Source organism: Lissotriton vulgaris, chromosome 4_1, assembly GCF_964263255.1.
Source record: "Lissotriton vulgaris chromosome 4_1, aLisVul1.2, whole genome shotgun sequence".
Lineage (NCBI taxonomy): Eukaryota > Metazoa > Chordata > Amphibia > Caudata > Salamandridae > Lissotriton > Lissotriton vulgaris.
The window spans coordinates 237,111,872-237,127,540 of record NC_141691.1 but is presented as its reverse complement, the minus strand read 5'-3'; the positions used below and the strand labels follow the sequence as shown (position 1 = coordinate 237,127,540).

The window sequence follows — 15,669 nt, the reverse complement described above, 5'->3', positions numbered from 1 at the left end:
ACCGGACAGGTTAAAGGAGTTACTTATTCATTCCCTTTTGCTAGAGAGGCTGGGGGCTATAATTTCTGGGCCACACTCTACAGGGATTCTAAAAATGAAGGTCCCAACAGCAGGACATTGTGCTCCAATAATGGCACATAAGGTCCTATAAGTTGTAGACATGGAGGCAAGGGGCATGTGGGCCAACCCTGAAAGTGATCATGAGTATCGATTAGATTAAGACACAAAATACACTCCTATATTACCAAGGCGGCTTTGCATCCTTAAGAAAATCCAGTGGATGATTGAAAAGTGAAGACAACACTTGTATTTTATTGTGATGGAGGAAAAGGTTTTTTTTTCACTCTACTGAGAAAACATTTCCTCAGAGTTAAAATACGTTGCATGTGTAAATGTAAATTTCCACGTCATTTACATGTGCACAATTTCCACTAAGGAAGCCAACATGGTAATTCCCTGAGGTATTACCTTATCATATATATTTGGGGCATGATTGCAGAAATTAAAGTTTAGTTCATGATTTCTGTACCTTTTTCTCACATTTTGTGCATTTTTCACATGCTCATTTCATATGGTATTGCCTCATGAGGTATTAACTCAACAATCCCAATTCAATTAGAAAAAACAAGAGATGCAATCCAATTTGGATGACCTCGAAACTCGTAAAAAGGGCCTTACTGTAAAATGTGTGTGTATACACTTTGTGAAAAAGAAGTGCTTCTGTAGATCTTGGACTGTCATTGATTACAAAGAATTCATTAAAATTATTTGTGAAAGCACATAAAGTCATGAATATTCTCCAAATATAGGAGCGAACCTACTGGAGTAGATTTCTCGTGTTTCTCACTCTCCATTGTGAATCTGTCCTGCCTGGAAAAGTTGTGTTCCATGGCATGAAGGCTTATGGTAATGCTATATTTGTTCCAGCTTGGACATCTGTGCTAAATTAGTGATGGAGTCACCACTGTTACATGTGTGGCATTCTATCAATGGCAACTCTGAAAAGGAGGGACCTATTTTAAATATGCCCTAATACATTAGGCTCCTAATGCATTTTTGTGGGAGAAACATACCGCCCGATTCATGAACCTAAATTGCGCTCGCAAGGGGCCGGATTCTGAGAATCCGGCCCTTTGCGAGAGCGATTTTTGCATTTGGGATTCAGCATTCCAAATGCAAAAATCGCTAATTGCGATGTCGCAAATGTGCGAGGAATTACATTTAAGAAATCTCTATTAGAGATTCCTTAAATGCAATTCAACATCCAATTTAAATTTGCGAATTCGCAATTTCTTGCCGCAATTTACCGCGAGGTCAGACCTCGCGGTAAATTGCGAAAACTCAGAAAAATGCATTTAAATGCATTTTTCTGAGTTGCATGTTACACACACACATGTCCTTTGGACATGTGTGTGTGCAACACCTGTGTAAAATTTCATTTGAGGGGTGCTACAGGGTGTCCTGTGGACACCCCTGGCACCCTTCAAATCGCAATCTTATTTGCGATTAGCTAATTGCTAATCGCAAATAAGGAATACTCCCCATTCATTCCTATGGGCCTTTTGGCCCATAGGAATGAATGGCGAGTTATTCCTTATTTGCGATTAGCAATTTGCTAATCGCAAATAAGGAATCAGTAGGAATCGCATTTTATTATGCGATTCCTACATGATTACCGTTTTGCGAGTCCTTAATAGCGAATCGCTATGATTCGCTATTAGGGGCTCTCTAAACGGCCCCCCTCAAATGAAATTTCACACAGGTGTTGCACCCACACATGTCCAAAGGACATGTGTGTGTGTAACATGCAACTCAGAAAAATGCATTTAAATGCATTTTTCTGAGTTTTCGCAATTTACCGCGAGGTCTGACCTCGCGGTAAATTGCGGCAAGAAATTGCGAATTCGCAAATTTAAATTGGATGTTGAATTGCATTTAAGGAATCTCTAATAGAGATTCCTTAAATGTAATTCCTCGCACATTTGCGACATCGCAATTAGCGATTTTTGCATTTGGGATGCTGAATCCCAAATGCAAAAATCGCTTTCGCAAAGGGCCGGATTCTCAGAATCCGGCCCCTTGCGAGCGCAATTTAGGTTCATGAATCGGGCGGATAGAACTGTAAATAATCAAGAAGAAATGCGACACTAAGGAAAAAATACCAGAAATGGATGGAATCCAGCCATTCCACTGTTTCACCAGTCAAGCAGGTTGGTACATTTTTTGGTTAACTCAAATTCGCTACTCAACCAAATTGGAAAAAGAAAGAATGTAGCTGTTTCGCTATTCAACACATTTCTTCACCCTGGCCTAAGTGCCACCTCATTTCTGTTGCTCCACTATAGTCGGAAAGAAATGTCTCTACTCTGCTGAAAATGGCTTACTGTTCTGCTGGGCAGTTCATGCACTCCTGATAAATTGTGAAATGGCATGTTTGTCGTCCCATAAGGCTAATGAAAGGCTGGGTGGTCTTAACCCAGGCTGTGCTGGGTCTGAAATGCCAACTCGGGTCAAATGAAACAATGTGGACACATCATTCAGCTGAGCAGCCACTTGTATAACACAATAATTGCCCACATTTTTCTTAGAAGCCTGCTGACGCTGCTCCCTAGTGTTGAGGTCATCGAATACCAAGGCTACAAAATCTTGATTTCACTGCATGCCTCTTTCTTCCACCTGCATTCTCTCCCTGTCTCTTTATCTCACTCTTCTCAGTTCTTTCTCACCCCTGTTTTCTCCCCTTGTCACTATTTTACAATCTTATAATCTCTCCTCTTTGCTGCTTTTTTTCTCTTTTGTTCTGGTTCAAAATCTTATGGTAACAAGTAAGTACAGGGTCCCAAAAAAAAAGTGCTGGTGGGCCCTACCTGCACCCACCGGCTCAAATTAAGCACTGTCCAGAGCCCATCAATTCAATTATTTTGCAGAAAAAGACATTTTGCAGCATATCTATTTATTATGTCTTCTGCTATACCTCCTAAAATGAAATTAGTGGTGTCAGTGTGTGAAAAAGTGTTTTTGAAATCTAATTTTTCTAAAATATTTAAAGTTTCAGGTAGCACTACATAATATGAGGAAGAACTTCCCTCTAATAACATTGACACATCTAAGTGCCTAATTACGATGTTGGGCAGACACATCATTTCAGTGAGGGAACCCCTAGACCATAGGTCGGCAGTTCCACATACCGAATCAGGATGCAACCATTTTACAGTAGGAGCTTGTGCGTCTGTCTGAAGCCGGCCCCAACACAAGCTCCCATTGTAAAATGGAGGTTTTTTCACATCCCTTACAGTGCCTGCCACATGGTGCATGAATTTGAAGGGGGCACCAGGACCTCAAACGGAGGGCCAGAGGAGAAGGCGCCCTGCTAGGGACCCCAAAGTCACTCTCCGACAGCATTTCTATGTCGGAAGGGCAGACATCGGAAGGCTGTCAGAAACAGACCTCATAATCCTGACGGCGGAAACGCCGTCCTGAAGGAATATATTGATTATTTATTGATTGATTATTTAAAATCTTTACCAAAAGAGAATGCAAAATATAACATTTCAATTATAGTAATACAGTAAAAAGGCAGTGACTTTAAAAAAGAAGCGATAAACCTTTATTTTTTTTTTTAAATAATGCATGTGGACTAAAAAACTGTTTTGAGTTTATAGATTCATATGGTTAAAAGTTTAGAAAAGAAAACAGTATGATAATTAATGTTATAAAAATTCAAGTTTTGAAGGGATTATTTGTAGCTTCTGACTGGAGGAACCCAGTCGGTTTCCCTGGCCAGTTTACACTCTGACCGCTGGCATTATAATTCAGTGGCAGGAATGTAAACCTACCATGTAGGTGGGTAAGCCTCCGACAAGCGTTCGGAAGCTTATCAACCGACATCGTAATTAGGCCTTAAGCGTCTGCATAAGTCATGACAGGACTTGTGATGTTGCTGTGCTCCAGTCTTTAAGAATACATTTGGAGCGCAACAACCCTCAAACCCTGCCTATCGGCATCTGCAGATCTTTGTACAGCTTTTTCTCGAATGTGCACAATAAAAGAGTGCTCAATATCCTGCTTTCATTTCCTTTCAAGCTTAGGCTCTCCTATAGGAAGCATGAGCACTGTTTAAAACATCAAAACAGTGCTGGCCTTTGTAAAAAACAACTTGGACCACATTATGTATTAGGGCACACTTTCCCTGTTTGTGCCTGGTACGCCTTAAAACAGGTCCAAACAGAGAAAGTGCACCCTATTACATAGAATGCACGGCCCAAACACATCTGCAATCTTAGGCTTCCCAGGGGCAGCGCATTCATGTGAAAAATGGAGCGGCTGCTTTAAGCTGCTCCATGTTTTCCCAGTGCAGGTGGCCCTCGCCTGCACTTTTAAATGGGATTAGACATCTACTTGCAGGCAGGTGCAGTCAGTGACTGCACCTGCCTGCAAGGGGAGGATGTCTGGGGGGCCATGGGTTCCCCTTTTCCCCCTCCATGAGGCTGCTCTCAGCTTCTTTTCCTCTGCTCCCAAGTCTGCAATATGGTGCTGGCAGAGAGGCAAAGGGATTCCCTCATTTGCATGTGGAACACCCCTTGCAGACAGCGCTGATACTTTATGTGCGCCAGCGCTATCAGTATTACAGAAAGGGCCGCACATGTTCTGCAGCCCCTTCTGTATTTCCAAAGTGCCCTGGGGGCGCGCTAAGCGGGCGCAATCACCCATTGTGCCCTCGGGGCACTCTCTGTAATACGGCCCCTGATTGTTTTCAAGGATTAAGGATGGAGGGAGAACTAGAGGCCCGAATTATAAATTCAGGGTTAAATTCCGATCCCTGTGCAAACTGGAGTTTGCATAGGGATCAGATTTACGACTTGAAATATAATTATTGCACCCTCACAATTTTCTCCTAGTGGATCTCAGTCTAACTTGTCAAACTTCATCAGGAAAAAGATCCAGAAAAGGGTAAAACATGCCAAATTTGGTGTGTTAAATACGGATTCTGCAAGGCTGGCCTAATTTCTAAATTCAACATTTCGAATAGGAGATATATTTATCACCTCGGTATATACATAAACCCCAAGGTAGTAGTATTTAGCCCGTGAAGTTGCAGCTAATTGCTATGGACTTCTTAGGACAATTAGGAAGATTCTTCCTCTTCTTCCTTTTTTTGTCAGACGAATTTTGGTTTCAAGCACTCATACTGTCTCGGCTGGACTACGTGAATACAGTTTACTTGGGAGCACCGCAGGGAAGAGACTACAAGTTGTTCAGACCTGTGCAGCCCACCTTCTAATGTGCATTCCTAAACGTAGCTCAGCCAAACCAGCCCTTAAGAATCCGGTTCAAAGCAATGTGCATTGTCCATAAATCTATTTCTGGGAAGGGTCCTCCATTGTTTCACTCAATGGTGCAACCATACCGCCCTAATAGGACTTTGAGTTCTGACAATAAACTACAGCTCGCAGTCCCTATGATCAAGAGTTCACGAACGGGAGGTCGGCGGTTCTCATATAGTGCAGCCATGTCTTAGAACCAGCTCTCAGATCATTTACGGCTAGAATCTAACCATCTTAAATTCGAAAACAGCTTAAAACGTTTCTATTCCCGTGATTGGCTCAGGGTTGAAGGTGTCACATTAAGCGCTGGGATGCTCTTGGGTAGCCATGTGCTATATAAATGTGTATTCATTTATTCATTCATTTACTGGGTATGGTAAATGCCTCACCCTATTTCTCACAACTCATAACAAAGGTCAAAAACCTGAGATTCCACAGTTCCGATGATCAAAGAGGATCTGAGGAACAAAGCAAAAGCAAGATATATGAAATGTAGGCTTGGTCAGAGGAGATGGGAGACTTTATGGGCAGGGTCATTGCCTGATCCCATAATGGAGGCCTGGGACAAGGATGAAGTGCTGCTTTCCGCCCCGGCTTGCAACCATTTGTCTGACTGCTGTGGGGTTGATTGAGGCTGGAGAGGTTATAGGACAGCAGCTGCAGAGGTTTTTTGAACCAGGACAGTGTTTTGCTGAGTTATAATCTGAACAGTGGCTTAGCTATGGGCTGGTGGGGGTGAAGGGCGGTCCGACCCGGGTGGCACGAGGTTTGGGGGCAGCGGCCTTCCCCGCTAATACCTGCCATCTCTGGCGGCAAGCAAGCCCCCCATTCACTCCTCAATGCGTTTTCCATGGGGCGGCAAACAGAGAAATCTCGCCAGCAACCCCAAGGCACACCTAGTAAATGGAATAAACCAACCCAGTACTTTACATTATTAAGCATACTGGAAGTCACCTTGGGGTTCCATAAAAATGTACAGTATAAAGGTACTTGGATAATTCGATAAATGGTCACTAAACTCCTTTCTGAATTGCAATATCCTTATAATGCACAAAAGGGGCTATTTTACCTCATATATTCTCATTCAACAGATAATTAAAGAAAACAAGTAAAGACAGAGGACACCATCCTTACAGTCAATAAAGTTGACAGGCACAAAATGTAGATGCTTTTTCATTTCTGATATTAATATTTATGAAAGATTGGCCCCTTTTGTTCAGGGGCGCCATTGTAATCACTCTGGAAAATGTATTCTGAACGGAACGCAGAACTGAAGGTATAGAAGTGAGTGAATATCAAGAACAGTGACCCTCAATTCTGCATTTTCTGTGAACTTTGCTTTTTAGAAACAGATTAAGACAGGCAGTGTTGCAAAAGTCAAGCTCTGTCCAATTTCGATCCCCCAGGAGATAAGACACAACTCACCCAGTTTGACTTCGGCATTCTCTGTGAGTAGAACGTTCTGTCCCTTGATGTCACGGTGGATAACGTGATGTGAATGAAGGTGTGCCAATCCCTAGAAGAAAAGCATTTAGCGTGACCTTTTCACATTGCGGTGTTGAAAGAATTCTGCAGTGCTCAACTCGTCGACTTATGAAAATCTTGTCCTTTTGCAATTCAGTGTGAGGAAATCTAACGGGCTAAAGATCCCATTGACAAATCCATGTCTTACAAAGGTCACATTCATCAGTGAGGTGACAGAAACATGGCATTTTACAGGAGCAGGGAAATATCTTCCAAAGTACAAAGCTCCTTTGGAAACATAACACTGGATTGCCAGGCTGTGTATTGCTTATGAAAGGCACCAGTAAAACACAGCTGTCTGACAAGCTTCCCAATGAAACATTCTTAGAAAGGAACATGGTGTAGATATGCATGCATAACACAATTAAGGTTGTGAACAAATTTGTTATGCCATCACATTTTGAATACGCTCGCAGTTTTTGCCATTTGCCATGTAAATGAAATTTGCCACTAAATTCACCTTTGCTTCTTAGACGTTTTGCTGTGTATTGAGAGATTGTTTACATCACATTGTGTGATCACCTTGCTCTAATCCATAAATGACAAATGCATGCAGAATTTGTGTGTCCAAATTTATCTTTTGCAACATAAATTGTAGAACAAGGCAACATTTTACACTCATGTTGGGAAAGCATATAGCTTCTTATCTTTGTCAACAAGCAACATTTTTGCAGATTTTGAGAAGGTTGTGAGAAAACAAATAACTACTTCGCACACTCCCCTAATGGCTGCTACTCCCTCTCACATAATAGTTAGAATACAGTTTTATACTAGATACCTAGAACGGGAAGATACACAAGGATTGGAAAACATGTTCAGGATGCTATCTCCATCCATAATTTGGGGTACCATCAATTAAATTATTCACATGACAAAAGAATGCTTGGTCAGGATAGGCAGAGTTGCACCTCAAGGGGGCATGTCAGAAAAATACCAACTTTCTAAAAGTGGCATTTACAAAATTGTAATCTAAAATCCAATTTTACCCTTGAAGAGGATTTTAAATTACAATTAATTTCAGTCCAAACAGGATATTTCTCCCTGCCTTCAATCAATAGTTAACACCTATTAAATGTAATAAGGTAACCCACTGTTATCCTATGGGAGAGGTAGGCCTCACAGTAAAGAAAACTAATTTAGATGTTTTTCACTACCTGAACAAGCAAAACTTAAAAGCACATGTCTAACTTTTTTAATACAATGTACCCTGCCATACAGGCTGCTTAGCCCCCCTAACCCAGGGGTGACTTATATATATTAAAAAGGGAAGTTTAGGCCAGGCAAAAGGTTTATTTTTCCAGGGGGATTTGGCAGCTAAACCTGATCTATGGGCTGCAATGATGGGCCTGAGCCATGTTTTAAAGGGCTACCCAAATGGGGGGCACAATAAGTGATAGATGTGTGCAAAGTAAAGATATATGCCACACTGAGATCTGCATTCCCTTGGTTGCTTGCTGTAACGTGTAGCTTTTAACAAATGCCCTCCAAAAATCATCTTTATGGCATGGCTTCTCTGGCATGGCATTAACATTTCTCACAATAAATCATCCAAACCTGCTTAACACAGAAAAATGCTGATTTCGACTAACCCAAATCCCCTGCAAATGTAGGACAGCCAAACGTTGCACAGATGGTCTTCTAGGACTACTCAGAATTGTCATTACAGTTGGAATCACAGGCAACAAAGGCAAACTTCCATGGCCTGTTTGTTGCCTGTGAGAAGTTATCTGACTTTTCTCTAGATTTAAAAAAATATATTAAGTAATAATAATGTTCAAAAACTCACCCTGAGAACTTCTCTGCAGATATATGCAATCCAGTCTTCTTTAAAGCTATTTCCTTTCGTCTTTTTTACTAAATCTGTTACTGAGCCAGCTCCGCAATATTCCATAACCAGCTGCAAAATAAGCAAGTGTTTAATTGTCAGTGCTAGTACTTTCAATATAAAGCACATTGTATTTTAGTTCCAAGCCTTTTATTGTGCCTTTCCTATCGAAAATTGTCAGAAGACAGGGCTTGACATGTGACCTTTATCTTTGAACACAGCAAATGTAACTAGATATAAATGAAAGGCTTCTTGAATGCTCATTCATCTTTGGAACTTCAGCAGGGTTATTTGGGACTGAGGTACCACCCACAGCACCCCCAGTTCCAGTGCCTATACCAATGAACGTACACAAGTGTGTTCCATACCTAATTCCTTTGTAATCATTGAGAGCCTTCTAGGGATGAGCAACTGACCTATTCACCGTGCTGAGGTTATTTTGATTAAACTTTTATATTTTCATTCTGGATAGTATGTTACTTACATGGAGTGTTCACAGTTGCTCTAGCTCATGTGGACACATCTATCGCCTTAGAATTTAACGGCCAATGAGAAATTTAACCCCTTCCATGCTGATGACGGCCGGGAGCCGTCATGGCACACAGTGCTCGTGTGCTGATGACTTTTAAAGTAAGGGGGGGTGGATTCAGTTAAGGGAATCAGAGGTGGAATCTATAACAATATTTCACAACAATAGTACCTCTGACACCATGAATGAAAAGTCAATAGTATCACAGAAGTCCCTTTTATTGACTCTGCGTTATCACTCATTTAGTTTTACTTTGTATTTTTTATATATATTGGTATCCACATTCTTTTCAAAAGCTCTCCTCTTATACACAACAAATTATATGAGGTTATTACCACAAAAAATGTGTTTGTATCACAAAACATATAACTTTACACAAAACATATATACAATTTCAGTGCGGTCAAATAAATTCATCTGTACATTTCATTTAATTGGTACAATCAAATCATTTCAAATCATCCTACTGTATACACTTTGACAAGTGCTAAATCTGGGGTAGAAATATATGTCCCTCGGATTTAGATTGAATCAGTAGTCCTAAATAGTGTAGGAGAAAATTACTATAGACAATTATGCTCTTCTGGAAAAAAGTCTTTTTTTCTCTTATATATATATATAAGTAGTTATAGAGCATAGATATCTCCAATCCACTAAATAATGCATTATTTAGTGGATTGGGGATATCTATGCTCTATAACTACTTATATATATATAAGAGAAAAAAAGACTTTTTTCCAGAAGAGCATAAATAAAGCATTATAAAGGTACTTGGATAATTCGATAAATGGTCACTAAACTCCTTTATTATGCTCTTCTGGAAAAAAGTCATTTTTTCTCTTATATATATATAAGTAGTTATAGAGCATAGATATCTCCAATCCACTAAATAATGCATTATTTAGTGGATTGGAGATATCTATGCTCTATAACTACTTATATATATATAAGAGAAAAAAAGACTTTTTTCCAGAAGAGCATAAGTGTCTATAGTAATTTTCTCCTACACTATTTAGGACTACTGATTCAATCTAAATCCGAGGGACATATATTTCTACCCCAGATTTAGCACTTGTCAAAGTGTATACAGTAGGATGATTTGAAATGATTTGATTGTACCAATTAAATGAAATGTACAGATTAATTTATTTGACCGCACTGAAATTGTATATATGTTTTGTGTAAAGTTATATGTTTTGTGATACAAACACGTTTTTTGTGGTAATAACCTCATATAATTTGTTGTGTATAAGAGGAGAGCTTTTGAAAAGAATGTGGATACCAATATATATAAAAAATACAAAGTAAAACTAAATGAGTGATAACGCAGAGTCAATAAAAGGGACTTCTGTGATACTATTGACTTTTCATTCATGGTGTCAGAGGTACTATTGTTGTGAAATATACGTGTGCTGATGACGGCTCCCGGCCGTCATGACCGCACCCACGATCGGAATGTGCCGCATAGGCGCAGAATCGCGGCCGCCCCAAGGAGTTAAAAAAACATGTTTGACCACAAATCAGCTTTTCTTGTTTATTTCCATAATAGACACTATCCACAGTGTTTCTTTTACTCACCCACCTCTGACAAAGAGGGTGATTACGAGTGGTCAATAAATTGGCTGATTAATCAAAACAACCCTTCTCTATGTGCCAAGGGCAGTTCCTTGTAGCATGCTTGAGATTTGTGTACTAACTGCATAAGAAACAAGCACTGTCAATCTCAAAATATCTGGCTTGGTGTTTATGTGATATGTGACAGATAGAGTGAGATAGATAGAAAGCTAGATAGATAGATAGATAGATAGATAGATAGATAGATAGATAGATAGATAGATAGATAGATAGATAGATAGATAGATAGATAGATAGATAGATAGATAGATAGATAGAGTGAGGGCGATAGATAGAGTGAGGGCGATAGAGTGAGGGAGATAGAGTGAGGGCGATAGATAGAGTGAGGGCGATAGATAGAGTGAGGGCGATAAATAGATAGATAGATAGATAGATTGATAGATAGATAGATAGATAGATAGATAGATAGATAGATAGATAGATAGATAGATAGATAGATAGATAGATAGAGGGAGGCCGATAGATAGATAAATAGATAGATAGAAAGATAGATAGATAGATAGACAGATAGATAGATAGATAGATAGATAGATAGATAGATAGATAGATAGATAGATAGATAGATAGATAGATAGATAGATAGATAGATAGATAGATAGATAGATAGATAGATAGATAGATAGATAGATAGATAGATAGATAAATATCTGGCTTGGTGTTTATGTGATATGTGGTAATTGTTAGTTCTATTGAAATTTTTTTGAAAAGACAGGTATTTGTATGTGTTTATTCAGTTGCACAATATATTTCAATTTTATTAGATACATGAATGTATTCACAACATTTGAAAGGAGGGCAACTGTAAGACTTTTAAAAGGAAGAGAATGTAAATTAAATTGAAATGTATTTAATTCATTTTTACTTAGCTATGTGGTTGTTCTTTTTAATTGTATAAATCTGTAGTTGTAAAGTAGTATAAAGTTAGCAAAGTAAAAATAGAGTAGTGGAAGAGTACTACTGTAAGTAAAAATGTGTTAGCTTTTTATTTTCCAGTTATTTTATGTAGGTTTGAAGTATTAGTAGGTATACAAGATAATAAAACTTTAAGTTTAATTGAATTCGCGTTAATGGGTTGGTGTTAAGAGTGATTGTTCTGGAGGCACTGAGATATTGAGTACATCGTGAGTGTCTGTAAAGTGTTGTGCTTGGCACCTGCTACTTTGGAAGATGTTGCATAGATGTTAGTTTATGTTTTCTTCAATATTTTCAAATCCAACATAAACTTGCCCCTTTTTCAACATTAACTACCACTGCAGGGCTGGAGTAAGATATATGCACTAAAGAGGTAGAGGTATGTTAGATATGGTCATTTATATTATGGGGTAGGTGCAATAGGTATGGCAGGGTCAGTAAGATAGCCAAGTATAGCAGGTTAGGTATGATTTGTAGGTATTTATAGGCATGCTAGATTAGCCGGGGTACTTATGGTATGTTGATATGGTAGGCTACATTATGTTAGGTTAGAAATTGTAGGTAGGTAAGTTGGTATGGTATATTAGGTACAGTAGATATGGGACGTAGGTTAGGTAGGTCTCATAGGTATAGTAGGCAAGGTACTAAACTAGATTTTTTAGGTAGGTGTCAATGGTATGTGGGTATGATAATTATGGTAGATAGGCAGGTATGGTATGTGTGGTAAGTAGACAGTAGTCAAGTATGATAGGTCAGTATATTAGGTAGGTTAGGTGTGATAGGTTCAGTGTGTATGGTAGGTATTTCTGTAAGTATGCTAGGTTGTGTATGGGTAGGTTAGATGTGGAAGGTACAGTGGTTAAGTGTAGGAGACTTTTAGGTGGTCTTGTATGTTTTGTCATTTGGCTTGCAAGGAATGTCAAGGTTTGAATAATTTTATTGAATACGAGGATCATCCAATTACATTTTTCTAATCGGCAAAGTTAACCAGTCACAGTGCTAATCTTGAGCACAGTGTCCTGTTTTGTGGGTATCTTTGGAACTTAAATTGTTGATACCATGCTTTCCATAGAGTGGATTCCATTTATGGATGCTTACGATCACCTAAAAATCTGTGTGCATCCCCAGAGCACACGGTGCAATGCTTGAAACACTGGAATAATTGGGTAGGGGTGGAGTAGTGATCCTGCTGCAGTGTTTTGAATCATTTCTAATTTTCATGGTATGGAGCACAGGATGTCTAAGTACAGCCTGTTCATGTAAACCATCAATGATATTATGAGGTTGACATTTTATGTAGTTTCTGGTAATACCCTATGTATGGGATGATGCACTTTATTATCAGTATTGCAAGGAAGGTGTTTTTAAGTAATTTCATTAACATGCACAATCAGAGATGAGCTTGCATCCCTCGTCATTTCATGATTCCTTACTTCACTCAATGTTGCTGGGGGGGCTTCCAGTTCAATTAATCATGTCAAGGTTGGCTGTTGGATGTTTCAATATCCGCAAGTGATTATGTAGTTTATTTGTGGGGTTGAACTTAATGTGATAAGTCAACATCCATTCATTAATATAAAGGTGGAACTCATTAGGTCTAGAGGTATTTATGACAATGAGGTTCTCTGGTTTTAGCATGAGCTCCATACAATCTGTGTAAAGCTCTGATCAGGTCTGGTAAGGGGCAAGGAAGAGTTTGAACAGAAGTGGGAAGGTACCTGCATCTTGTGTTACACTACAGTGTGAGCGGTTAGTATTAGAGGTGAAGAGAGGCATAGTAACCAAGCTTTGTCTATCTCTCAGATAAAAGGAAATCTATTTTATCCTGTTTCTTCATATCTAGAGCTCTTCTAGTTTCTGTGTTTGTGCTTTATAATTTATGCTGTCGAAGGCTGCGGAAAGTTCCAGTACTACTAGTACAGCAACTTAATTTTTATCTGCTGTAAGCTTCAGGTCATCCCACAATGGATGACCTTTATAGATACCCGATACCCTGAGCTTCTGCCTGGGTAGAGCTCAGACTACTAGTCAGTGAGTAGATTTGTTTTTTGTTTTTTCTTTCCCAAAAATGCTGAGAGGATTGAATCCAGTGTTGTGTGGTTTAGTTTCTTCCTCTAACTATTGGAGTTGATGTTGTTCTGGCTCTTCTTTGATTATGTTTTCTTTCTGGGAGGTTGATAATGAAGGACATAACCTAGTGGTGTCTCTATATGATGCAGGAGTTTTTTCTTACGTCTGCGTGACCTGATGAGGTGCGAATTAGACTGAAGCTGTGCCCTGCTACAAGAAGTCCCATGAAGACGAGGACCTTCAGGTTTTATGTGCTGGATTTTGTTTGAGCTAAGTTCGGATGAGTGGACTAAATATTGATGTCTCCTAGGATACAAAGGTGTTGTGACTAAGGGAGGTCTTTATCATAGCATGATGTAAGGAATCCTTGAAGTTCTGTTGCTCAAAAGGGGCTTGAATACCAGGTACTACATGAGGAGCAGGTAAGGGTGATGGAACATCTTACCAGCATTGCTTCACATCTTGGTCAGGTTAATGGCTTGTAGATTTGTGGCCTTAATTAGATATTTTTTAAAGACAAAAGCAAGATCACCTCTTGGTGGTCTGGAGCAGTTTAGTTAAATGATAACATAATCCAGGGGGGTGGCCTCACGAGGAGTTGTTGCTGAGCCAGGTTTCCGTTATGAAGAAGAGATCAGATGATGTATGTAAGATGAGATGAAAGATGTTTAGGTGATTGCTGTTCATGGAGTGGGTGTTGATGATGAGACGGCAGCTAAGATTTTGCATGCATGGTACCTTGGAAACAGAGGGCGCTGGGGGTTCTAGGATTCGGGGGGAAGGGAAGGAAGTAGAAATATGTGGGTGGGAGTGTACTTATGGCAGGGGAGATAAGCTCGGGTGTTTATTTATTTTGTATTTTATTTTCACAATGTGGTTCTTTATTAAAATTTGCATTATTGATTCTTCAAGAAAGCCTATTTACATGCACATATTTAATTTGTGAACAACAAAATTGTTAATCCAACAATATGTTCTCATGAAAGCACAGATAAATAGATGAAAGAGTGATTTCCCAATAGCACTTTTTCTGTCATACTAAAGCTTCTAAATGCAGCACTGTTATTTAAAAACCAAATATTTGCTATTAAAATCTCACCACATCAGCAAAGTTAATGAGATGAAGAACACACACTGGCTGTTAATTAAAAGCTGTACACCATTTCACATCTGTCAGATCTACAGTCTAAAGAAAAGGCCACTGGATGCTCTGCTCCAAAATCAAATAAGAGCACAAGGTAAGTGTCCACAGCATGCCATAGTCTTGATGCAGAGCCGATTCAAGCAATGGTAAACCATGAAATACACAAAGCTAATGGCGGAAAAGCCTGGCTAATCACCCTGGCGAAAGACCTATCTTTTTATGGAGGTTCTGCACTCACAGAGATACTGGTTGTAAATCCCTTTGTACATAGCAAACAATCGTAAAGCTTATATGGAAGTGTATGCTTGTGTTTGTGAACGAGGCCCACGCGGTTCATAGCCAGACCTAAAAAGTGGTTTAGGGCTCTTTTTATCAGATAGTAGGGCAGCTGGAAATTATTAAAAGGGTATTCAGTTGAGTTTCAGAAGGATGCAACAGTAAAAAATCTTATTTATCACAAACGTTTGAGTGATCAAACAAAACAAAAATATTTCCCTGGGAGTTTTCCGAGGTGTGCACCAGAATAGCTCCCACTGCTCTGTTGCTAGGCGGCTGGGTCTGCAATTTGAGATGCCTCATTAGATGCATACATAGACATATATATATGCAAATACATACAAGCATGTCAGAAAATTATTGCCACTGGAGCCAAGGTTATTTCCTGAACACTAACATTGACCTTTGCTTCTGAATAAGGAACATTCAC

At 39.3% G+C, this 15,669-nt stretch overlaps 1 protein-coding gene across 1 annotated transcript in view; it reads right to left on the bottom strand.

The window, feature by feature from the left end:
- The window catches only part of NRK (Nik related kinase), an 895,726-nt gene that overhangs the window by 530,203 nt on the left and 349,854 nt on the right, over positions 1-15,669 (bottom strand). The window contains exons 5-6 of the mRNA XM_086918574.1: positions 8,635-8,745; positions 6,750-6,840 (exon numbers count right to left, since the gene is read on the bottom strand). Coding sequence (XP_086774700.1) covers positions 6,750-6,840; positions 8,635-8,745 — 202 coding nt within the window. The remainder of the gene's footprint in view (positions 1-6,749; positions 6,841-8,634; positions 8,746-15,669) is intronic.